The sequence below is a fragment of the Ursus maritimus genome, unplaced genomic scaffold (assembly GCF_017311325.1).
Source record: "Ursus maritimus isolate PB19 unplaced genomic scaffold, ASM1731132v1 scaffold_8, whole genome shotgun sequence".
Taxonomy (NCBI): domain Eukaryota; kingdom Metazoa; phylum Chordata; class Mammalia; order Carnivora; family Ursidae; genus Ursus; species Ursus maritimus.
In genome coordinates this window covers 48,660,749-48,686,434 of record NW_024426996.1, presented here as the reverse complement: position 1 = coordinate 48,686,434, position 25,686 = coordinate 48,660,749, and the positions used below count along the sequence as shown (strand labels likewise).

The window sequence follows — 25,686 nt, the reverse complement described above, 5'->3', positions numbered from 1 at the left end:
ATGAAACCTATCTGCCAGCACCTTGGTTTTGGACTTTCCAGCCTCCAGAATTGTGAGAAATAAATTTCTGTTGTTTCAGCCCCCCAGCCTATGGTATTTTGTTATGGCAACCCAAGCTTAGACACACACACACACACACACACACACACGCACACTGCTGATAGGTACACAAATAATCGTAAGAAATGTTAAAGAATGATAAGTGCTATAAAAATATGGAGTAAATGGTATGTGAGAAGTGCAGGGGAGGTGGCATTTTAGGTAATCCAGGCTTTAGATCATGAGGACCTGAACTTGGGCAGTGACCTTAGAAAAACTGAAGTTTGCATGGCTTCAAGAGGGCACCATTTGACTTTTCAGCTACAACTGACGAGCATTTGGACTGCCCATGGGTGTTGGATATTTCTCCCACAGGTATGTAAAACAAACCACTTAATCCCATGAGTTTTAGCTTGTTCCTCTAATCATCCGCCATCCTATTGCCAGAGTGATTGTTCTAAATCTCAAGATGTCACATTTATGCTTAAAATTATATCATGATTGCCTGGATATCAAGGTCGTTCAGATCTTCTCCTTAACATGCCTGCCTCTCTACCTCAAATCTTTTACAATCCACTTCTCCCAGTCCCACCCCTACTCCCAACACAAACATCCCTTCCTTCTGGTCATACTCAGTCTAGTTCCTTTACTCTGTCCTGTTGCTTCATGAACTTTCTGTTGCTGTACCTGGAATTCCCTCCTCTATTTAGCCAACTTCGCCTTGTCCTTCAAAATTTAGGGCCAGAATTACCTTTTCCAGAAAAACCTTTCCAGACCCTTTCTGATTTAGATAGCCTCCTCTGAGCTCTCTGTGATTAACTTGGCCTCTGCCCATATTTCACAAGTGCTGTGCTGTGGTACTGGTTTATTTGTCTGTCTTTCCCACAATCTGTGTCATATTCATTCTTTTTATCCTCCATGCAAAACATGGAGCCTTTCGCGTAGTAAGTCTCATTAAGTGATGTTGGAAGAATTAATTTTTTTAAAAAAAGATTTTATTTATTTATTTATTTATTTATTTGAGAGAGAGGGTGCCAGAGCATGAGCAGGGGTAGGGGTAGAGGCGGAAGGAGAAGCAAGCTGCCTGCTGAGCAGGGAGCCCCACGTGGAGCTCCATGTCAGGACCCTGGGATTGTGACCTTAGCCCAAGGCAGATGCTTCACCAACTGAGCCACCCAAGGTGCCTGGAAGACTTAATTTTGTAAGTAGAACCACAGCGCTTAGTGAGCTCCTGGAGGAAAAGAGCAAAACAACATTTCTGAGGCTCAAGGAGTAGACGTTTTGCGGCTTGGACGTTGACAGGCAGGACCACCTGGGAGCTGGAGAAGAGGGAAAAATTGCTTTGCCAGCCTCTCTTCTTAGCTTACACAGCCAATCAGCATGCAGGACAGGTGAAACTGAAACAAGAAAAACTACACTTCCCGTCATGCATCAAGACACCGCTCTCGGTTTCCCCTCTTCGTCACTGCCTCTTCCCCACGGAAGTGAAAGGAGCACTTCCGGGTTTGGCAATAACCAGCACCCGGCGGCGGCTTTAGATCGGCCCTTTTGGGTCTAGCTCCGAAGCTCCGCCTCCCTCCGGCTTTTCTAGAAACCCGGCTTTACTTTTGGTGGTGTGGTACAGGTATTCCCCGGCCACTTCGGGAGCTCGCAAGGCAGTTCGCTGCTCTGGAGCGGACGAGACTTTTCTGTTGAGGTTCGGAGTTCCCGTAGGGCGGGGCGGGCTTGTGGCACGGGGCAAGAAAACCGGTTACCGTAATCGTGGCCCCGTGCTGACATCCCCTTTCTTCCCCTCCCGATTACAGCGTCCCAGACGCGTGTGTGGGTCTCCCATGGCGGATACGGCCCCGAACGGCCCGCAAGGGGCGGGCGCAGTGGTAAGTGAGCGAGCAGGGTCTTCTGGCTTGATTTACTAGAGTTAGGAAGGAGCGGAAAGTGTCGCCAAGTCTGTTCTGAGACGTTCCACCTCAGTGCTTAAAGGGGCTGGGATTAGTGATTGAGGTGGGGGTAGCGTACAGACAGAGATGTTGAGCAGAGATGTAGAGGAAGCTACAAGTTTTCTGTTTCTTAAGCCACTGTGGGCCGGGCTGGAGCAGGTGGCTCTCAGCTGTACGCCAAGGAAATAGGGCCTTCTTATCCCCCTCCCCCCCTTTTCTAATTGTCTTAGGTTCCAAGGTTGAAGATGCCAGCTGAGGTGGTGTCGTGACACAGGCCTCATTCCGCACACGCGTGCTAGCAGAGAACGTCTCTGCCCGTTTTATGCCATTCTATGGAAATTACGCAGTGGGGGAAGAGTAGTCTTTTTTTTTTTTTTTTCTTTTCGTCATTTTGTCCTTTACGAAGAGAGATACTAGGCTTCTGTAAATATTTTATTCTTAACATGCAGATCTGCTTACTAGTTATTTGTACCCAAAGCATTATTGCTCTCTAATTTTAAACACTGTGAATTGAGCATGTCACTTTCCCCATTTAAACATTTTACAACATTTCCATTTATAGACAGTTTTCTTTTTTCTCTATTTTGTTGAACACTTTGAGAATTATTTGCATACACAATGATGGCTAATTCCTAAATACTTAACTGTTCTACAATACCACAATGCAGTCATTGCTGCAATTTTTGCAGTTAAATTTGAAAAATTTAACATTGATACATGTTATTACCTGATTTATAATCCATATTCAAATTTCCTCCGTTGTCTGTTAAAGCTGCTTCCTCCTTATCCAGGATTTAATCCAAAGCATGCATTGTTTTTACTGGCCTTTAGTCTCTTTTAGTCTAGAATAGTTCCCTTTGCCTTCCTTGTGCCATTTTTGACTGTCAAGAGTTCAGACTTGTTTTGCTTCTCAAATTGAAGTTGCCTGTGTTTTTCCTGTCATGACTAGATTGAAGTTAAACATTTTGGCAGGAATATTACATAAATGATAATCTGTCATTTTCAGTGCATTATATATTTCAGGAAGCATTTTATGTTAATTTGCTCATCATTGGAGATAAGCTTGATTATTAGGTGGTATCCAGCAGACTCTTCATTGTAAAGATACCTTTTTTCTTTTGTAATTAAAAAGTATTCTGTGGCATGATGCTTTGAGACTATGTGAATAGTTTTTCACCTCAGTAGGTTTTCACCCAAAGTTTCATTGATGTTTTTTGCCCAAGCTATTTATAACATGGCTGGGCTGTTGACTCTTGGAAGTGTAAACCAGTACACTTTTTTAAACCTTTTTTATTGTGTACTAAAATGTAGATACATAAAAGTGTACAAAATGAATAGATCAGTGATTTATTACAAATAAACACCCTAACCAACCAGATTTCATTTTATTTTTTTAAAAGATTTTATTTTTTTAAAGATTGATTTATTTTAGGGAGAGAGAGCACGTATGTTCATGCACACGGTGGGGAGGAGGAGAGGGAGAGGGAGAGAAACTTAAGATCATGACCTGAGCTGAAACCAAGCGTTGGAGGCTTAACCCACTGGGCCACCCAGGCACCCCAAAAAGATTTTATTTTTAAGCAATCTATATCCAAAGTGGGGCTTAAATACACAACCTCGAGGAGATCAGGAGTTGCATGCTTCACTGACTGAGCCAGCCAGGTGGCCCTAAGCTAATGGATTTGAAAGAACATGTTCTAAAATTAAATTTCAGACTATGGTGTAAAGTCTCAATATTTGTGGAGAGCCTGAGTACTAAGCTAGAATCATTCTTCCACTTGACTATGGGTGGTCATTTAAATTTAGAGGAGTCACAATATAATAGGTTTGGATACAATAAACCAGGCATATTTCTGAAATGACCTGCATATTGTTAAAAAGACATGCAGTGAAACATCTTTGGATTTTAAAATGTACTTGCATTTTTTCAGAAGATTTTTATATCTTTTTTTTTTTTTAAAGATTTTTATTTGTTTATTTGACAGAGAGATCACAAGTAGGCAGAGCGGCAGGATGAGGGAGAAGCAGGCTCCCCGCTGAGCACAGAGCACAATGTGGGACTCCATCCCAGGACCCTGGGATCATGACCTGAGCCGAAGGCAGATGCTTAACCGACTGAGCTACTCAGGCGCCCGGTTTTTGTATCTTTCAAAAGATAATTAAGTTAGATTGCTTAGAGTAGTGTTTTAGACTCCACGTCAAGATTTATTATTGACTTTGAAATCCATTTAGTGAAAACATTATTTCTAAACATTAAATAGAATACAAAAATACCAAAATCCATTACACTTAGGAAAGATATTATTTTGTGAAACTTTATAGAAGTTTATATATCCATGTATGATTGTATTGGACTTTGACGTAAAAATTATTAATGTAGATTCTATCAAAAAATGTAAAAGCCACTTTAGAATTTGAATACAAGATACATTTTGGATGAGAAAAACCTTTTTAAGGTTTATTTAATCCAAACTGGCTTTGTGTGAAGCCTTTTTACTCAGATCTAGAACCTACCTATTTGAATTTGAGATTTCTAAGAATAGGCATTATGGTTCTCTTGAGAGCAATTAGTTCTTATTTAACGTTCTTTTAAAATAGATGAAGCCAGTATTACAAGTGTTGAAGGAATACAGACAATTGTAGTTAAATTTCTGTTCAAAGGTTTCTTTTTTAATCAGTCTTTATTTTTTAAAATATCAACTGGTATTTTTCTGTTTAAGTACTTAGCTGCTTTCTGTATCAAAACTATAAGGTGTTTGGAGGTGTTGCTGAGCGTAGAGGTGAAACAATTGTCTTAGGAGTTTTCATTTAATGATCTTACATAATTGCTACAGGATTGTTAACACATTTTGAATAGGAATAAGACTATGTAATATTCATCATTGGAAAGATAATTTGCAGGCTTAGTTTACTACAGTTTTTTTTTTTTTTTTTTAATTTAGCAATTCATGATGACCAACAAACTGGACACGGCAATGTGGCTTTCTCGCTTGTTCACAGTTTACTGTTCTGCTTTGTTTGTCCTCCCTGTTCTTGGGTATGTATTACACAGATTTTCTGCCTTTGATATTCAGTTGTTTGGTTGGTTTTTATGGACTACCTTTTATGTGCAAGACTTGTTAAACTGCAAGAGGTTCTGGGACAGATAAAATACAGGTCTCATGCTTTAGGTGCTAATAACTCAATAATAGTACCAACTGGAGGAATATTTTATGTCATCTGCTTTTAGAAGTTGACATCACTTTGAAAATCAAAGAAAATGGATGTGTGGGGATGAGAGGAGTTCATTTTTTTTCACTTTTGATTTTTTAACTTAAAAGGAAAGTGACTGCTTTATAAAATTCATTTGGATGTATATATGAGGTGATGCTTCTAAGAAGGTATAATAGGTTCCATTTTTCTATTGACAAGTAAGAGATTTAGGTGTTGTGCAATTATGATGCAATCCACAAAGGAGGAAGAGACATGGTAGTTGTTAGGTCTCATGATAACCTCTCCTCTGGTAATTTGCAGGTTGCATGAAGCTGCAAGCTTTTACCAACGTGCTTTACTGGCAAATGCTCTTACCAGTGCTCTGAGGCTGCACCAGAGATTACCACATTTCCAGTTAAGCAGAGCATTCCTGGCCCAGGCTTTATTAGAAGACAGCTGCCACTACCTGCTGTACTCACTCATCTTTGTCAATTCCTACCCTGTGACAAGTATCCTTTTTGTGCCTTTTTGACAAAGAAGCCACCCACCAAGTGTATAGGAGATCTCTTCTGATTATTTTTTGCAACAGGAAGGGTTCAGCAATGAGGGTTTCCATGGAGCCTGGGTTGGTTGGTTTGTTGACACTTAATTTGAATGAAGATACATTTAGTGTAAGAATTTCTGACTCTAAAATGTGAAATCTAAATTTGAAGAGCTGATGTGGGAATTTAAAATTTTGTATCTTTGTTCTTGACTCTTGTAAGCTGCTCTGTTAGCAGTGGATATTTTAAACTTCATATTTCAAGCACAGGACTGTGGAAAACTTATTTTAGTATTTACACTTTTTTTCATTTAATTCACATCTTTGGGAAATTGTCCATATGTCTTGCTTTAAAAAAAGAGAAATCCTCAGCTCATTCAACTCCTAGCGAGCTAGAAACAAATGGAAATTCATCAAGAAATAACTTACTTAGGCAGAAAATTGGATAATTAATAAAAACAATGAAAATTTAATATTTACTGTGGATAGAGTAGAAGATAAGGACACATGGATAATCTTTGGAGATAATGAGAATGAAATAATTCATTTGGAATTGTATGTTTACACATTTCAAAAATGTGTTGGGTGATAATAGGTTTTCTCAAAAGGCTGGGGAGGGTTAGGGGGGAGTGCTACGGTTTAGTATGTTTGGGAAGCACTGGATTAAACAGTTGTAAGTAGGTTTCTTTACTAGAGGACTTTTGATGTGCTAATGTACGTTGTGAGGCAAAAGAATGACTGGAGTTTTTCAATCATTTTAATAGTTGTGTCGCCACTATTCGTCCCTCTGTCCCTCCAGAAAGTATTTTGTGCTTTAGGTCTGCTCTTAAGAGTTCTTAAATGTTTCTGATACATTCTGATATAGTCATAAATGATACATATGTCTACATAACTATACCTAATGGAAAACACAATAAAATGTGTCTCTAGGGCTAAATATATTACCTATGTAGATAATACTTTCTATGTTCTTGAAGTATCACATTTTAAATAGATTTTTAAAAAGTGTTAGAATAGGTAACTGAAATTTTTTGAGAACCTATTTTGTCAGTACATACAGACTTGGCATATATTAACCTTGCAACACTGAGAAAAATCATAGTGTGCATCATATTTTAAGATTTTATTTATTAGAGAGTGCACCAGGGGCAGAGGGAGAGGGAGACGCAGACTTCCTACTGAGCAGGGAGCCCACCGTGGGGCTCCTTGATCCCAGGACCCTGAGAAAATGACCTGAGTGGAAGGCAGATGCTCCCAGGTGCCCCGAGCAATATATTGATAAGGACACTGAGGCTCAAAGAGTTTCAGATAACTTGCCTGACATCACATTGGCAAGTACATAGTAATGCTGACAAGGTCTATCTGACTTAAAAGGTGTATGTAATTTAATTTACAATTAATGTATGAGTAACACTTCAGTATAGTTTTGAAGTATTTGTCTGTACTAGACAAAGCCAGTCCACATAGCATGTGGTCACTAAGTTTTGTTGAGTGAATCCTTGATGCCAAACGAGGCTCATGACCAGTTAAGACAACCTCTTTGCCTTTTCTATGCAATTGTTTGTTTGCTAGCCCCTCTGGGAATGTTGAAGAGAAGGATTTCGTGTTCCTTAAATTCTTACATGAGGGGTGGAGGTTGGGCAGTGGTGAGCAATAGAATAGCCTGAACTAGTAACTGGCAAGAAATACTGATCTGATTCTTAAAGTAGTTGGGTATTATGTTAGTAAATAAAGGTCAGCCCAAGTCATATTAGAAAGTTGTGTTCTGATCTTTGGTCTTAAAAAGGTGACGCTGTCCTTGCTCGAACAATGATAGGTACTTAGAGTTTAACTTCTAGACTTTCACCCTTTATATTTTCTGAATAGTTTGAAAGTGACATTGAAAGCTAAGATTGTGAATCTCTTATCAAGGGTTTGTGAATTATAGAACGTTAGCAGTAAAAAACTCATTAGAAATCTGTAGCTTTTTTAGAGGGGAGGGGGGTGGGGGAATGGGACAGGCTGGTGATGGGTAGTAAGGAGGGCACGTATTGCATGGTGCACTGGGTGTTATATGCAACTAATGAATCATTGAACTTTACATCAAAAACCAGGGATGTACTGTATGGTGACTAACATAATATAATTAAAAAACATTTTAAAAAAAAGCACTAAAAAAAGAAATCTGTAGCCTTTTTTTTTTTTTTAATATTCGAGAGAGAGAGAGAGAGAGAGAGAGCGCGCGCGCGCGTGTGTTTGTGCGCTCTCAGGAGGTGGGGGGCAGGGAGAGGAAGAGAGAAGCTCCAGCCGACTCCTTGCTGAGCGTGGAGGCCCACTGAGCACAGAGGCAGGGCTGAGCACAGAGGCCGACTTGGGGCTTCATCCCACAACCCAAGATCATGACCTGAGCTGAAATCAAGAGTTGATGCCTAACTCACTGAGCCACCCAGGCACCCCCCCACTTTTTTTTTTTAAAGATTTATTTGAGGGGTGCCTGGGTGGCTCAGTCGTTAAGCATCTGCCTTGGGCTCAGGTCATGATCCCCGCGTTCTGGGATCTAGCCCCGTATAAGGCTCACTGCTCAGCAGGAAACCTGTTTCTCTCTCTCCCACTCCCCCTGTTTGTGTTCCCTCTCTCTGTGTCAAATAAATAAAATCTTTAAAAAAAAATATTTGAGAGGGAGGGGAAAATGAGCGGGGGAGGGGGAATGGGAGAGAAATCTGTAGCTTTGATGAAGCTTGGCCTAAGAAATGGAAGTTAATATCAGAGCCATGATTGGAACCCAGATATCTTGACTGTCCATTCAGGGTTCTGTTTTCATTACTTGCATTACTTCTACTGAATCAGGCTTCAAGTTAGCATATGTGTCAAAGTTTAAATTTAACCATATAAGTAGCAGCAGAATTTTACAGTGGCCATGGAGAGGAGAGGCTTGTAGCTTTCATCAGTTCCAGAGGGATCTAGGATTGATTAAAAAGTGCAAAACTATGTATACATGGTCTCTACTGAGGAAATTGGCATTTTACTTAATTCTTGTGAGTGTTAGGGAAGAATTGGTCAGGATATCAATTTGGAGAATTATATTAGGTAGGATTTTTCTAATCCTTGGGTATAGGTCACTGTCTTGCTTGCCAGTTGGAATTAGGCATTTCTGGACCCTAATGAGTTACAGTGGTAATGAATTTGGAACTCCTTGTGTAACAATAACCACCATTTCCCATCGCACCAAAGCTTTCAGTTAGTGTAGAAAAATGGTTCACTTCTTAGAAACTGCAAATACTTTTTTTTTTAAATGAGGGTAGTTTAAACATTTTTTTGATTATTTTTTTAAGTAAACTCTACACCCAACATCAGGCTTGCCCTCCCAACCTTGAGATCATGTCTCATGCTCTACTGACTGAGCCAGCCAGGCACCCCGGAAACTGCAAATACTTTTAGGACATCTATTTTTGCTCTTCATAATGGAATAACAGTCTATATCATTTTATGAAAATACTTGACAAGTTTTGTTGTTGTTATCAGCCTGGCAGAAATTGGGGTAAATAGGGTCTTCTGAGCAATTTTCATTTTTCACAAAGCTGAATGAAAATTGCATACTTATCTATGACTTAAAGCCAAACAGTTGAACTCAAATACGTGTCTATAATTAAACTGATGAGACTCTCAATTAACTGTATGACACAAACCCAAATATATATTCACTTTTTATTTGTACAGATTGAGAACACATGAGCTGTACAAGCTCGATAGGTGCAGTACCTTGAAACAATGGGGATCTTGTAGGAAAAGAGATAATGAAAGATCTTTAGTTGAGGAAAATTGGGGAAGTACTTTTTAAACATTTTTATTTTTTTAATGTAAACTCTACTCCCAATGTGGGGCTTGACCTTATCACCTCGAGATCAAGTACCCCCGGAGGTGGAGTCCCATGCTCTACTGACTGAGCCAGCCGGGGCACCCCCAGGGAAGTACTTTTTAAACCATTACCCCAGACTCTTTCCTAAGCAATTGTGATGAGGAAAGCAAGACCAAAGACTGTCTTTGTATTTGAAGGCCAAATTATTCTGGCCAGGATGGCCATTGTGGGGTTAAAAGTGGTAATATTTTGAGGTGTCCTAGATTTCGATTGAATTTAGCGAATGTTTACAATATTTTATTATCTAATAGAAAAGAAAAAAACTTTTTCACTGTTAATTTTCTTAAAAAAACTGAAAGCTTTAGAAAATGAAATTGTTTACAGGTTAAAAAAAAACAACTTCATTTGGTTACAAAGTAAAACAAAACAAAAGCCATCACTTAAGTCCTTTTAGCAGATGCTGGTTCAGATTTGTACTGGGCATAATACATAGCCTGTTTTGCAAAGTATTTGATAAATGTTAAATATTTTCTTTGACTGTTTTCTCCAGTGAGTATTTTCCCAGTCTTGTTATTCTCTTTGCTTCATGCTGCCACATACACGAAAAAGGTCCTTGATGTAAGTAGAGCTATGCTGTTGTTTTGACTCCTGAATTGCAGATTGTTGGCATGAATTTGAGTTCTAAGACATTTTGGTATTTGTCACAAAAGTTTTCTTTAATCCCTGCAAACTTGTAAATTATTAGTGATTTGAAAGTTTTAAGTTTGAAATTTTTTACTTAAGTTTCACAAAATACATTTTATCAGCTGTATTGCAAAATATCCCCCGGTTCCCAGAGAATTTCTGAAGTTTGAAATAGATCTCTTTGTTTTTTAAAAAAATCATTTAGGTTTGGTAAGTTGTCAGAGATCTCTTGTTCTGTCACCGTTTAATTTTAACATACCAGGTAAGTAGAGTGTACTGGATTTCTTTTACATTAGTGTTCAGAACTGCTACTTTCCAAAAATATTTTCTCATTCCTAGGTTGGAACATAAAGCCTCACTTAAGTGTGCCAGGAGGATTGGCTGCATATGCACTGATATGTGAATTAAAGTATCCAAATGTTTGCCTTGCATTGGCCTGTTTCTTTATCCTTACAGTTCTTTGGTCACAGCAGTAATTGGACTCTGTAATTGATTTAGTTAAGGATTCACAAATACCTTAACTGTATTACTAGGTAGTCTGATTTTGTTACGGTTAGATAGAAATAACCACCGTTTTTTTTGGGTGAAATAATCTAGTCTTTTTTTTTTTTTTTTTTTTACAAAAAAATAAAGCATGAAAATGACTTACTAAAGCTGTCTTTTTATTTTTCAAATACACAAAATACAACAAAGCAGGAAAATACACTAAATTTTATATTATTTTAAAAACGTTTACATTACCATTTCCAAAGTAATTATCTTTTGTTATATTACCTGTTGGATATGCTGTTTATCTAAAGAAAGAAAATAATTGAGTAATCAAAAATGCTTCATTATTTCTAATACTTGTTTTCTTATGTTTTAGGCAAAGGGTTCAAATAGTTTACCTCTGCTGAGATCTGTCTTGGATAAATTAAGCACTAATCAACAGAATATTCTGAAATTCATTGCTTGTAATGAAATCTTCTTGATGCCTGCTACAGTTTTTATGCTTTTTAGGTAAGAATAAGAATACATTTGTTTTGAGAGGCAGATAACTAAGTGAATATAATAAATGTATTAACTCATTTTATCTTGCTTAAATCCGTTAAAGTAGATACTGATGTGCAGAGCTGGATTGATCTTAGCAACCATTTTTCATTTTATCATAGAGAACCTGAGATGTTATGGTAAACCTAGGAACTTGTCTTATTTATCATTCCTTGTGATTTACCATTTAACATTTTGAAAATTAATTTTAGAACTGCTGCCTTTGAAGGAATCTTGGGAAGCCTAGTTTAGTGTATCTGCCATTATTTAGATGATTTTTCTTTTATAAAAATTTCAGAAAAATTATGGTCTGATATTAATAGCTGCCTACTATCACCTCCATGTTTTGTTTGTATCTTTTTTTTTTTTTTTAAGATTTTGTTTGTTTATTTGAGAAGAGACACAGATAGCAATACAGAGCATTAGAAGGGAGGAGAGCATGAGCTGGGAGGAGAGGGAGAAGCAGGCTCCTCGCTGAGCAGGTAGCCTGACTCGGGGCTTGATCCCAGGACCCTAGGATCATGACCTGAGCTGAAGGTAGACGCTTAACCAACTGAGCCACCCAGGCGTCCCTTGTTTGTATCTTCATTATAGAAGTAATGCATGAGTAAAGAAAGCTATCCTGTTAAAAATTAGAGCATCAGGTTAGTATTGACCCTCCCCATTAAGATTCTTGCATTTACGTTTTAAAACTACATTTCTGGGGAGATGGGTGGGAGAATGGGTGAAACAGACGATGGGAATTAAGGAGTGCACTTGTGATGAGCACTGGGTGATTAAAATGAAAACTTACCAAAAAAAAGAAGGAAAGGGGAATAGCATAAGTTTTGGTTACCAAGTCAAAAGTTTTTCTCTGTCTCTGTTAATGTGTTTATTTTCTTTGTTGGGGTGGGGGAGGAAATTACTAGGTTCAAAGCTAAATTGGAAAAAATAAATAAATAATTCAGATTAGGAGGAAAAAATAAAACTACATTTCTGCTTGGATTATTGCTTTTTTTAGTTTTTCCAATAAGAGGATATTGCAGATAAAAGCTTAATATCATTTGACTCTGAATCTTTGCAATTCTGTCCTCTCCTACATGTATGTGCATGTAGTACTTTAAAAATATTTATACAGATACATAGAAAATACATATTATGGGTGTGGGGGTTTTTTTGTTTGTTTTTAGTTTTTTATTTTGCATCAGAAGTACCATAATGCATCAGTTATCTGCATCTTGCTTTTTTCCACTCCTACAATATGTTTTCATGACCTATTTATATTGATAGAATTGTGGTTTGTTCCATTTAATGGCCATGTAGTGTTTGGTCATATTCATATGCTGCATTTTACTACCTGTTCCCCTGTTGGTGGAGAAACATTTGTTTCCAAAGTTTTGCTTTTCCAAATATTGATGGAGCAAACATCTTTTTACCTTTTTTTTTTTTTTTTTAATTTATTTATTTTAAGTAATCTCTCCTCCCAGAGTGGAGTTCAGACTCAGGACCCTGAGATCAAGAGTCGCATGCTCCCCTGACTGAGCCAGCCAGGCGCTCCTCTTCTCACCTTTCTGCTTATACTCTTGTGCCTGTGTTTACTCTAAACCAGAACTAATTTTGCTGAGTCTAAGCTAAGTGGGTTTTATATTTAATAGACCATGTCAGATTGTCCTCTAAGATGTCTGTATTAGCTGTTTTCCATAATCTCATTAACTTGTTAAAACTTATTTTTGTTTGTGAAATATTTCATTTTAATGTGCATTGCCTTAATTTGTGAGATTTTTGCATGTCTGACTCTTTAGCAGTCTATAAGCTAGTAACAGTTTCATAGATTTCCTCATAAATGCATTCGTTCCATTCTTTTAAGTAATGTTTTTCTCTGGAAATTCTAGGATCACTGCATGTTGCTCAGGTTGTAGGATCATAAGTTAGATGATACAATCTAAATAAAGTCCGGAGTGGCACAGTGGAAAGACTTCTCATTGGGTGTTAGGGACGTGGATTCTAGTTGATGTGATCATTAGCCTTTTGAGCATTGGTTTTTCACGTTTAAGAAACTTAAACCTTAAACTGATTTTAATTTTCAAGATTATTGTAAAAGAGATGAGAATTTACCAGAAATGTTTAAATAGAGAAATCACTTTGTTATTCTAAAACACTAAAATAAGATTATAAGATTTTATTCAGTCCCTAGTAGGAAAGGCTGATACTTTAATATGTCACTCACATATACGCAAGCTATATAAATTAAAAATAACTTAAAATCGTTATTCCTTAGATGCTCCCTCCATGATAGAGGCACAGTCTAATATTAGAAGGCTTCATTAAATTATATTTTTCTGAGTAATGCTCCAAGCTTTGTATTTAAAAATGAAGGTAAAGTCTGTGAGTTTATCTTATATATACATGAACATGAGTATAAAAAAAAATAAAAGGATGAGATATTTGTAGCTTTATTCATTAGTAGAGAGCTTGTTACATAATAGTAATGCATAAGATGAACTGGTTGAAGCTATAAAAAGAATGAGGTAAATTTATGTGTTGTGATGGGGATAAATTTCAAGATATAATAAAAAATTTGTTAAGAACTGTGTAGGGTGAACCCTTTTATATTTTGGGGTGTTTTTGTGTATTTAAGGGCATAAAGATATTTTTTTCTGCTTCAGTTTCTTCATCTTTGAAATGGGAGTGATACTGCCACTTTCCTCTTAGAATTGTTTAAGTGGATTCAGTGAATTGTAAAATGAGCACTGTATCAGTGTTAGTCATTATATACACTCGTGCATGTGAATTTTTGGAGGGATATATTAGAGACTGAGCTTCAATTCTGAGGAAGGAGCTAACTTGGATGATGGAAAATTTGTTTTTCATCGAATATTCCTTATAGTATGTGTATTTTTCAGTTTGAAGAGTTAAAGATTTGTCACAGGAGTTATTGGTGAAAGTGGTTGTAACATTTAGTTTAGTGATTAGTTTGTAATCACAAATTTTTATTATGAAAGTAAAATCACAATTTAGAAGGAACGGTAAAAATTAACTTTAAAAACCACGTTAGCCATCTTTAATGCTCTTTAAAAAGTTTTAAAATACAATTATAAAATATGCATAGTTTTATACTCTGCATTCTTCAAAGTTGCTGTATGGTTTTCATAATCAAGATTTGGGGTAGTTGCATATTAACTCTATCAAGTAAAGATAATATACTTAGCCTTGCTACCTAACTGTCCAAATAGTGATGCATTTATTTATTTATTATTATTTTTTAAGATTTTATCTGTTTATTTGACAGAGAGAGAGAACACCAGCAGGGGGAGTGGGAGAGTAAGAAGCAGGCTTCCGGCAGAGCAGGGAGCCTGATGTGGGGCTCAGTCCCAGGATCCTGGGATCACGCCCTGAGCTGAAGGCAGATGCTTAATGACTGAACCACCCAGGCGCCCCCAAATAGTGATGCATTTAATTTGTAGTTATTGGTAGTGAATGTCTTAATCCAGATAATCTTTCGTAGGAACGAATTCTTGACTTAGAATTTCATAAATATGTGTCTCTTGGGTATTATAATTGTGCTTTTTAACCAAGCAAAATAGTAGAGTAAGCTATGTAAGTTTACTAGGGAGCCTTTGTGATTTTACTAGGTTTTTTTTTGTTGTTGTTGTTGTTTTATATAAAATAAACCGCTTTTCATTTACTATGTTACAAAGTTTCAAAATTTGATGATCAGTTATTAGTGGTAATTATGGAAGCATTTATACATTTTCTTTTTTTCTTTTGAAGATTTTATTTATTTGAGAGACAGAGAGAGCATGAATGGGGGTGGAGGGCAGAGGGAGAGGGACAAGCAGACTCCCTGACCATTCGCAGGACCCTGAGATCATGACCTGAGCTGAAGTTAGAAGCTTAACCAACTGAGCCACCCAGGCACCCGTATACATTTTCTGGTTCATTTTATAGCTTTTACACTTTTTAAAAGTAATACATACATGAATATATGTTTATAAAAATTTAAGCAATAACATTTTACTCCTTAGCAATCATATATATTCTTTTATTTCATTTTTTTTAAGTAAGCTCTGTGTCCAACTTGGGGCTTGAATTTACAACTCCAAGATCAAGAATCACATGCTCTACCAACTGAGCTTGCCAGGGGCCACTCTTTTATTGCCTTTTTAAAAGGATAACTTTGATTTGGGGGTGCCTGGGTGGCTCAGTTGGTTAAGTGTCCAACTCTTGATTTCTGCTCAGTTTATGATCTCAGAGTCATGAGATCAAAGCCCTGTGTTGGGGGTCCACAGGCAACGGGGGTCTGCTTTTCTCTCTCTCTGCTCTTTCCCCTACTCGCACTCTCTCTCTCTAAAGTAAATAAATAAATCTTAAAGAAAAAAGAATAGCTTTGATTTAGTCATGATAGGTATTACCATGACCATTTCTTATTTTATTTATTTTTAGAGAGAGTGCACACATGTGCGCCAAGGGGGTGGGGAGGGGCAGAGGGAGAGGGAGATAGAGAATCTTAAGCGGGCTCAATGCCCAGCACTGAACTGGACACAGGGCTCAATCTCATGATCCTGATCTCATGAACTGAGCCGAAATCAAGGATCAGACGCTTAACCGACTGAGCACCCAGGCGCCGCTACCATGACCATTTAATGAATGAAGACACACACATTTTCCAATTAAATTGCTCTAAGTTTTGAGAGTATACATATGAATTGATAATGTATATTTCTTATCCTTGTATTTGTTTATTTCAGTGGTCAAGGAAGTTTGCTCCAGCCTTTTATATACTATAGATTTCTTACTCTTCGATACTCCTCTCGAAGAAATCCATATTGTCGGTAAGCTGGTGATTAGTTTAAATGTTTTATTTGTTAAGAGTATTGTGAAATATAGTATTTATAACTTGTAAGAGTTGTTTAGCTTTTATGTTAAAATTGCGAAGCAAGTGATATTTTTGTAAATCTAAATTCCAGGCCTTAGGAGGGTTGGTGAGGAGGTGGTTGTATTTCTTTTTAGAAATGGAGACCAGATTTACCTTGGTCTCCAGTAAAATAGTACTCAAATAAAATAGTATTCAAGTTTAAGGAATTTAAAGATGTCTAAGACATTAGTCCCAAACTCAAGGCACTTTCCTAATTGAAGAAACAAAACCGTATGTCACGTAATAAGGAAACAGTAGTTCAGAATACAGTGTTCACAAACCAACATATGATGCATTTTTATGTTTGCTTTATCATATCAGTACTGTAGTCCACAGGAAGGAGAGATCATTGAGCCAGAAAATAAAAAGAGCCCATGAAAGTTTCACAAAGCAGAGATTTTAATTTGTCCAAGAAAGATTAAGCCTTTGAATAGACAGAATAGGTAAAAGTATTTTAGGTAGGAAGATAGTAGGAACACAAGTTCAGAGGCAAGAAGGAACAAGCCATGTTTAAGTGGCATTGAATAGACCTGTTTGACTATACCAGGGTTGCAGCTAAGATTAAAAAGGTATATTGGAGCCAAATCATAAAATTTCTTGAATTTCAGGATAAGAAGTTTGGAATTTATCTTAAATGTGTGAGAATGGTGGTTTGGACATGATCATATTTTGATAGCCTTGTGCAGAATAGTTTGGAGTGGAAAAATGAGGAAGCAGAAATATTTTAATGAGTTACTGTAATGTTCAGGAATGGAGGCTTCCGTGATACAGTAAGTTATGCATACGGATCTTGGAAGTTAGAGTAAAACTGAAATGGATAGCTGTTTTTATTTATTTATTTATTTATTTATTTATTTATTTATTTTTAAAGATTTTATTTCTGTATTCAACAGAGATAGAGACAGCCAGCGAGAGAGGGAACACAAGCAGGGGGAGTGGGAGAGGAAGAAGCAGGCTCATAGCGGAAGAGCCTGATGTGGGGCTCGATCCCGTAACGCCGGGATCACGCCCTGAGCCGAAGGCAATTGCTTAACCACTGTGCCACCCAGGCGCCCCGGATATCTGTTTTTAATAGCTTCTTGGTTATGTTATTGAGAATACTAATGTTAACATAGTTTTTGTTTACAAATTTAAAATAAATTCATTGTATAGTAGAATTCAGGCAGAAATCCAGTGAGTAAAGTTTTAGCATGATCTTTATTTTCACGAGCTAAGTAAAAAGAGCTGAAATTGAATGTTGGTCCATCATTTGCCAGGTGTGTAACTTTAGGCAAGTTATTTAAATTTTAATTTGTTCATTGGTAGAGGAGAAAATCTCCTCCTGGGGATGAAATGAAGTAATGTTTTAAAAGTGCTTAGATTCTGTTATGTTTTTAATACATACTTTCTTTTCCTTTTTCTGTGATTCTGAATGTCCTTGGAGGGGCTTTTATGCTCTGTTAGACAATGTCTTTCTCACAGTACTTCCTAAAACAGAGCTGACTTCAGATGTAGGTGCTTAATGAGTCCCTAGTCAGAAATAAACCTTTAGTTTTACTTGATTCCGTGAGTTTTTACCCTTTTTTTTTTTCTGGTTCATGTATTCATTTCAGACAGTATCTTCTGGGTCCCTGCCTTAATATCCATTTTTTTTTCACCAGCAGATTTGTTTTTCTCTGCTTCTTTATATCCTTTTTATCTCTACTCCCATTTTTTCCACATGCCCTTAAATCAGATTAGCACACAGAGAAATTTAGAAGTGTCCAGTGGGATAAAAAAGGAAAGGACAGCAGTGGACCCGGGTAATATAAATATATGCTAATAAGCATTTTCAAAGATCTGTGAGCACACAAAACAAATCAAAACAGTGGAAAGATAATGGGAAATATTTGAGCTTATAAATATTGATAAACAGCCTTTAAAACTACATTTTTTATGCTACACTTTTTTGTTAGGGATTTTGCCAGTTTGTAACATTTTCACTTATCATGATATCCATTCTCAAGTTAGTGGTATCAATCCTTTGTAGATGTCTAGTGTAGATTGGTCAGAGCTGTGCTGTCTAACATGGCAACCACCAGCCACATTTGACCTTTTTTTTTCTTTTAAAGTAGGCTCCGTGCTCAGTGTGGAGTCTAACGTGGGGCTTGAACTCACAACTATGAGATCGAGAGTCAGATGCTTAAGTGATTGAGCCACCGACGTGCTTGCCCCACATTTGATCATTATAATAAAAAGTTAATTAAAATTCATAAACTTTAAAACTCAGTTCCTGAGTCACATTAACCACTTTCACGCACTCAGAAGCCATGTGTGGCTGATGGTCACCCTATTAGACAGCGCAGAGAAACATTTTCATCATCAGTGACCATTTGTTGTAAGCGCTGCTCCAAAGCAACTCAGCGACTTGGTCTAGGTTATGCCAGGGATAGAGCCAGGAATGAAAGAACTAGCCCTGTGACTTTAGGCAAGCCATCGACCTCTTTGGGCCTTATCTGTAACCTGAGGGGTTTGACTAGAGTATTTTCGAGGTGCTGTCTAGTTTTATTCATTGGAGTCATTTATTCAGAAGATAGTGATTGTGTGTTGGTGATAACAAGTTTATGTAGGATTGAAGTATTTGCTTTCTAGAGACTTAGAGCTGAGTGAGTTAGAAAGCTGTGTAAGTCTGTGATGGTGACAGTTCCGTGAAAGCACAGAAAACTGAGGGAGGCAGCTGAGAATTCACTGAGGAGGTGGTAATAGAAGCCAAGTCTTTTGAAGTCGAGTTCTGGCACATGGGTGCCTGAAAGTGCATGTTGCTGGAGTTAAGGAAAGTATATAGGGAAGTAATGAAGATCTGTGCCTGGAAGGTAAGACAGGGACTAGATCGTGAAAGGGTTTGGAATTTATTTCAAGACAGGAAGAGCATTTGAAGTTCATAATACGGAGGGGTTGAGAACATGATGAGATCTGATTTAGAAATATTCCAGAAGATGCATTACAGGCTCAGCAAGAGGAAGAAAGGACCACTTTGGAGACTGAGAGTAGTCCAGAGCCTGAACTAATTCGTGTAAAATAAAAAGGGGATAAATTTGAAAGATTTAGCAGGTCGGAGTTTAGGGTTTGGGGAAGACTAAGGTGAAGAAGCCCAAGACAGGATACCGAAAAGTAGAACAGGAATTGTCTTTATGCAGGAGGAGTCAGCACATAAAGTGAAAACTCAGAAGTGAATAATCAAAATTATTTTGGGTGATCTTTCCAAATCTCTTGTAAATTACAGTTCAACCAGCATACATGATTTTGTGTCTGCTAGCCTATACAGTGTATGTGTGATGTGTACAGGATGTAATAAAGAGTCCTTCGGAGGCAGCAAGCACAGTTAAAGTCGACAACCTGTTTTCGGCACAGATGTACAACATAACTGGAATATAGGAGTCATGGCAGAGAGCGGGAGAGGAGGAGGTGAAGCAGAAAATTCGATCAAGACCAGATTCTGGAGGGCATTAACGTTAAGGAGATGGACTTTAGTCTGGAGGTAGACAAGAGCTGGGATGATCCCAGTGGGAAGTGGCATTTATTGAGCACCTTCTATGCTGTCTCACTTAAATTACCGTATGACTGATTCCATGAAGTACATAGTCCTATTTTATAAAGATGAGGAAAGCTCTGAGAGGCATTATGTTTAAGGCAATAGTTTAAGGAATATAGTAGGTGGGATTGCCCATAGTATATAATTTTCACTTCCTTGCTGTCTTTTTTAGAGCTAGTTGAATTTACCAAAGTTAAATGTGAAAATGAGGTGACTCTACTGTAAAGAAGATATAAATCACCCCTTATCTCAGCCCTTGGAGATAACCATTTATTTTAGATGCTTTTGTTAAATGAACCCCTCCCCCCCAAAAAAAACCCCACACAAATGTTGATTTTGAGAATTTTATTTTGTGCATTTCCTACAGTGCATTCTAGTATTTTTACTTCAAAATCTTTAGTGACTGGGAAATTCCTTCATCAGCATTTGTTTTGTATTCTTTTTCCTTTTGTGTCTGAATGAAACTCTTTTATCTTGCAGGACCTTGTTTAATGAACTGAGAATCGTTGTTGAACATGTAATAATGAAACCTGCTTGCCCACTGTTTGTGAGAAGACTTTGTCTCCAGAGTATTGCTTTTATAAGCAGACTGGCACCAACAGTTGCGTAGTGTAACATCCAGCTAAGTTATATATAGTAGAAATAAGCATTTTTAGCAGTTGGTACTTCTGCTATGGGTTGTTAATTCCAGGTGTAAAACTGACCTCAATCCAATTTACATAAATGCATCTCAATGGAAAGATTATCGTTTTCCTGGCATGTTAAATCAAGCCTTTGAAAAAGGTCCCAAGAAAATTTTACTGTGCTGTCTTGTTAATGGTTAAGGAAGTTTCTATCTCGTGACAAATGTATCAAATTTTTTTAAATGCTGCTGTGCCTTTATCATGAAGTACATTTATTTCTCTTGTAAAAGTAGCTCTAAAATTTCTTTCAACCTAATTGGTACCCTAATTTTATATCTGGCATGATTTCATTATGGTAATATTAACATACATGAATTCATTATATTTTGAGACAGTATTCTTTTGCCATTCAGTAATTTTGGTTGATGATTTTAAAAGAAACATTTACCACTGTATTTAATTTCAAATTGTTATTAAATTGATCTTCTCCTTTGTTAGGATTTATTTTGGATATACCATTATAAGAGGAATTCTGCATGCTTCTTGCATCTTATGCTATGATCTTCCAAAATTTTATTCCCGTAACTACTTAATGTGGCTTTGAATATTTTTTAAAAAGGCTGAACTGTAAGCGTGTTAGCCAATTGGGTAAATATCTGGGGTCACAGCTGTTTTACATCAGAAAGCCTTAGTAGTTATACAGTTTTCCTTTCAGAGACCCATTAAGTAACCTTTCTCAAATAGGAAACCTTTTTACAAATGTGGACACATAGATGATTAGTATTATTATAGTTGATAGAATTGCTTAGATTCTTGACTGCCAGTTTCCTCGGTTTCTTAGGCTTGAATTTTCATAGACAGTTGGCAGCAGTTCAGATGTCTTTTGAAAGGAATGTAACTGAAGATTGAGCATATGCCATGCTTGGTGTCTGTTCTGAAGTAATAATGAAGATGATCCTGTAGATTACATACTTACCCATCAAATCTGATTTAAAAGGTTAAATGGAAATGTTTATAGGTAAGATAATTGATTGGGAATGGGACTGGAAGAGGAATTGTGGGGGAATAGTGTGCATTTTAATTTCGTAATGTATAAGTAAATTTGGGAGTCTTGGGTGTATTATGCAGCTGTGATTTGAGTTGTATAATATATTAAATCCTGTTTGTTGAGCTGCCATCAGCTTCTTTATAATATTCATTCTGATCTTTATTATTGTTGCATGATTGGAAATGTTTAAAACACTGCAAACATTTTAGTACACATTAATGTAATGGTTTTTGTAACCAGTTTTCTTCTGTCTGCATGTAATTGGATTTCTCAGATAGTAACTTGTCAGTAACATCAGTTTTCTTTTTGTTCAACTTTCCCATCTCTGGAAATGTGATATCTACTTGATAGCTCAATTGTAGCCAACTGTTTTTGTATTTTTGCAATATTTATCTACTAAGTTAGAAACGCAGCCTCATGCAATACAGTTGATTGGGCTGGGTGGGTGTGTGGCTAGCCTCATTATCAGCATATATGTAATCTGATGGTGTTAAGAACTCATTTTCTAGAGCAATAAAGTGACTATAATGTTAAGTAAATAGTATATTATTGATTCCTAATGATGTCTTTAAAAATTAAGTCTTGAATTATATCAAGAAATTTTGGCAGCTGAAGTCATATTTATTTTTAAGTTACTAGTTTTTTTGTTTTCTACAAGTTTTTTAAATCTTGAGATAATTTTAGATTTATAGAAGAGTTGCAAAAATAGCACAGAGTTCTTGTATACCTTTTACTCAGTTTCCCCTTATATTAATATGTTATATAACTATACAGCATTTATCAAAACTAAGAAATTAACCTTGGAACAATACTATTAAAGTGTAGAACTTTCTCAAATTCCACCATTTTTTCTGTTAGTTAATTTTCTTCTTGTAAGCTGTTTTTATTGATTGTCTTCTAATGAAGTGTGAGTTTTTCCTCTTTAGTTTGGAAATTCCTGTTGGTCAAATAGATTTCCCTAAAGGAAATAATTTCACGTTGGTTCTGACAAAAATAATTTTAATATTAAAACTTAACAATGTGAATACCCTATGCTTTAAAAGTTGAGGCTTTTTATCACATAGCAGGATTATATTTCTGATATGCTGATGTTGGACTGTTCTTTAATGGAAGGCTTGATTTTTAAATAAAATACTCCTCAACTCATGAAAAAGTAAATTTTGCAATTTGAGCATTACTAGATGTTTAGTTTGCATGAGATGGTAGCTAGGAATTCCACAATATGTATATGTACAACTGGCTGATTTGGCATTTGGAATTATAGTTTTAATACGTACATCTATCTATCAAATTAAAATTAAGGAAATACAGTAGCAGTATATGGAATGAATGAAGTAGGAGAAACTATAGTATATAGCTGAACTTAATTTTACTTCCCAGGTTTAAAAAAGTTAACACTCAGAATATCTAATTCTTGAGAAGCGGTGTAATGCTATTGTTCTTCTAGTACTTTTAGATATTAAACCCTCTTGGACAGGTGGAAGCCTAATATAAAACCCACTTTTATTATAACAAGAATTCTGTATTCTTTTTGTATACTTGATTCCTCATGAATTAAACTCTATTTTAATATCAGTCCAAAGAGAAATTTCTTAAATAATAATTTGTATTTAAATTTTCTTGGAGTAGAATTAACCAAGGTCGATGCTCTTGGAAGTAAGTGAGTAATTAAATTTAGGTACTTAGGAACCTCCCTTACAGGAAAAATCAAGGCATGCTGATATTGAACCAGAAGTTATGAAAGACTTAGGAGGTCTGTTTTATAACTATGAATTGTAAAGCTGTCAGGATACTTTTTCTAAAAGTCAAGATCAAAAATTCTGATTAGGTTTGTAAGTTTAGGACGTGAATATTATTCAATGTGGAAAGGAAAATGAGTGTATATGTAGTAAGATAAGTGGAACCGAGAGACTTTGTTTTTTTTTAAAGTTTGAGATCAGAGTGAATGAAATTAATTTTGAGGGATTGTGGTTAAAGACTCTTATCTAATCCTAAGGAGTTTATTTTGATTAATGTAGTTATTCTGAAACTCTTCCCCCACTCATGCCCGCCCAAATCCCCCTAGGAGCAGCTAGCCTCAAAGCTAACACCCAAATTTTAGACCAATTTTGATTCTTACTCTACTGTAATGAAAACCTCAAGGGAGAAAGTAACCACAGACAGTTACGGATGTGATCAGTAGGTGGCACTCTTTCCTCAGGTCACAGGCCCTGTTGCAAGGTTAAATGCCACCAAAAGTGTGGAGTCAGCTATAAAACTAAGGATCTGATTTCATCCTTTTTAATATGTAATTACTCAAAATTCAACAAAAATTTAGTAAGCGTTTACAATGTGTACATAGTAATGTATTGAAACTACGTTACTCTGTATTCAATTATAGTGAAATCGTAGTAAAATATTGAAATGTTGAAAAGCTGGAAGAGTACCCTGTTAATGTTTACTTTCTAGTCAAATGGTAAAACAGGCCACAATTAGGAGTGGCAGTATTCCGACCATGGGCTCTGTGTTGTTGTTTTTTTCTTTATAAATAGTGCCTAAATCACCTAAATATACATCCTTTGTAAAATTGTTCTTCTTAATTTTCAGATGTGTAGAAAAATGGTACTTAAAATTTTTTCATGGTCATTTTGTAGGAGCACAAGGTATAGCCAGTTCAACCTCTTAAAATTCAAACTTTTCATGGTAATATAAAAGCATATTGAGAGTTTTGGTTATTATATCAAGAATGATACCTGGACTTGTAAATTCAGTTTGAGTTGCAGAGACAACTGATTTCTCTTTTACACCTCATTGGGATTTCTCTAGGATTAGGGGAATTCTGCAGAGGCTGTATGATAATGTCGTTCAGTAGGTAGTGTGCCAAAGGTATGTGTTTGTAAATCCAGGAGTCTTTTCCAGAGTTTGTTTTAATGAGCAGACCTCTTCTAATATTCAGAGTGGAAAGGTGTTACTGCATCCGTATTAAGGATAAGAAAGGAACTGCTATAAGTTTGGAAGGATTCCTGGTAGTAATTATTCTAGGACATGTGTATCTTCTAAGGTGGTATTCAAGTGGGTTCTTAGAAGGAACCTGTTTTTTCTGTGAGAGGGATAAACTGTAGAGTGCTCCAGTGCAGTACAAATAGGAAATCTGCATTGAATTTGAGGTGATGTGATAGGAGATAAAGTACAGTATTTTTAAAAATCTAAAGCAGATTCTTTTTCTTAGAAAAGTGATAAAAAATTGGTAGATGCCTTTGCTGAAATCTAAAAATTAATTCCTATTAAAGGAGAAGGAAAGTCTCAAGAGTCGTTTCACCTTTTCCTTCATAACATTCTTAAAGCTAACTTTTTGATATATTCACTCCTTTTAAACTAATTTTTTTTCTTGGTTCATGACAGTTGAATTCCAGATTTTCTTTTGTAACTTTAAAGCAGAACAATTGCTTTTGACATGAATTTTTGCTTACATATATACTTGTAAGTTGAGGCCAAATGGGCAAAGTCTTGGACAGGTAACATTTGTGATGTGTCTATATTGGAACAAATGTAAAAGGGTCACAAAGATTAGAAAGAGTCCTAAAAAACTGCTTGATTTATAAATGCATTAGTTCTGGTGCTCCATATAATGGGATATATTGAACTAAAAAATTTGTATATATAGTATGTCAGCATTTCTTAGTAACTTCTCTTGAATCCATTTTTAATATCTAATATTGTACAGGTTGGGGAGTTATACTCTTCAGGCCAATACTATCCAGACTGTATAAATTTATAAAATAAATTGAAAAATTCATCATTCTCCTGTATTCAAGACCAACACACATAAATGCTAATGTAGGGCTCAGAGGGGAAATATATTTCTCCTGAATATTTGAGAAAATGTGAAGTCCTTTCAAGAAAATCTAATAAACATAATAATCATAGCCTGCTGACACTAAGGAAAAAGGACCTCATTCGCTCTTTCTTTTATGCAGCGATTTACTGGTCCCTCCTGATTTCCAAATTGGATCACTGTAGTAAATTATCTATGCTGGTACCTGTGAAAGTAAGCCCTGGGATCCATATTTGTTTGTGTTCTGCTTAAATCAGCAAGAATGATAAATTTGATGGTGTGAAATTGAAAGTGTCAAGGGCTTTCTTTGGTGATTGAACGAAATGATGTCTCCACTTTAATTTCTTGTGACCCTTTTTCACTCTATGTGCTTTGTATATCTAATATTTATTTCAATACAAATTAAATTCTTGTTCCTTCATCTGTATTGTTATATATCTGAGATTTTATTGATGTAAAAATTGAATTGTGTAATAAAAATCTCTCTGGATTTAAGCAGA

The 25,686-nt window shown here is 36.3% G+C and overlaps 1 protein-coding gene across 2 annotated transcripts; it reads left to right on the top strand.

The window, feature by feature from the left end:
• Window positions 1–1,518: 1,518 nt before the first annotated feature.
• TMEM33 (transmembrane protein 33) lies at window positions 1,519–25,686 on the top strand. Of its 2 annotated transcripts, XM_008701432.2 has the most exons (9): window positions 1,519–1,735; window positions 1,845–1,916; window positions 4,919–5,013; window positions 5,490–5,677; window positions 10,095–10,162; window positions 11,094–11,227; window positions 15,985–16,068; window positions 20,182–20,302; window positions 21,166–25,686. In XM_008701432.2, the coding sequence occupies exons 2-9, from the start codon at window positions 1,872–1,874 to the stop codon at window positions 21,169–21,171; spliced, it is 741 nt and encodes a 246-aa protein (XP_008699654.1). In that variant the 5' UTR covers window positions 1,519–1,735; window positions 1,845–1,871; the 3' UTR covers window positions 21,172–25,686. The 2 variants fall into 2 exon arrangements, with proteins under 2 accessions (XP_008699654.1, XP_008699652.1); XM_008701430.2 differs by having other exon boundaries at window positions 1,520–1,735; window positions 20,182–25,686.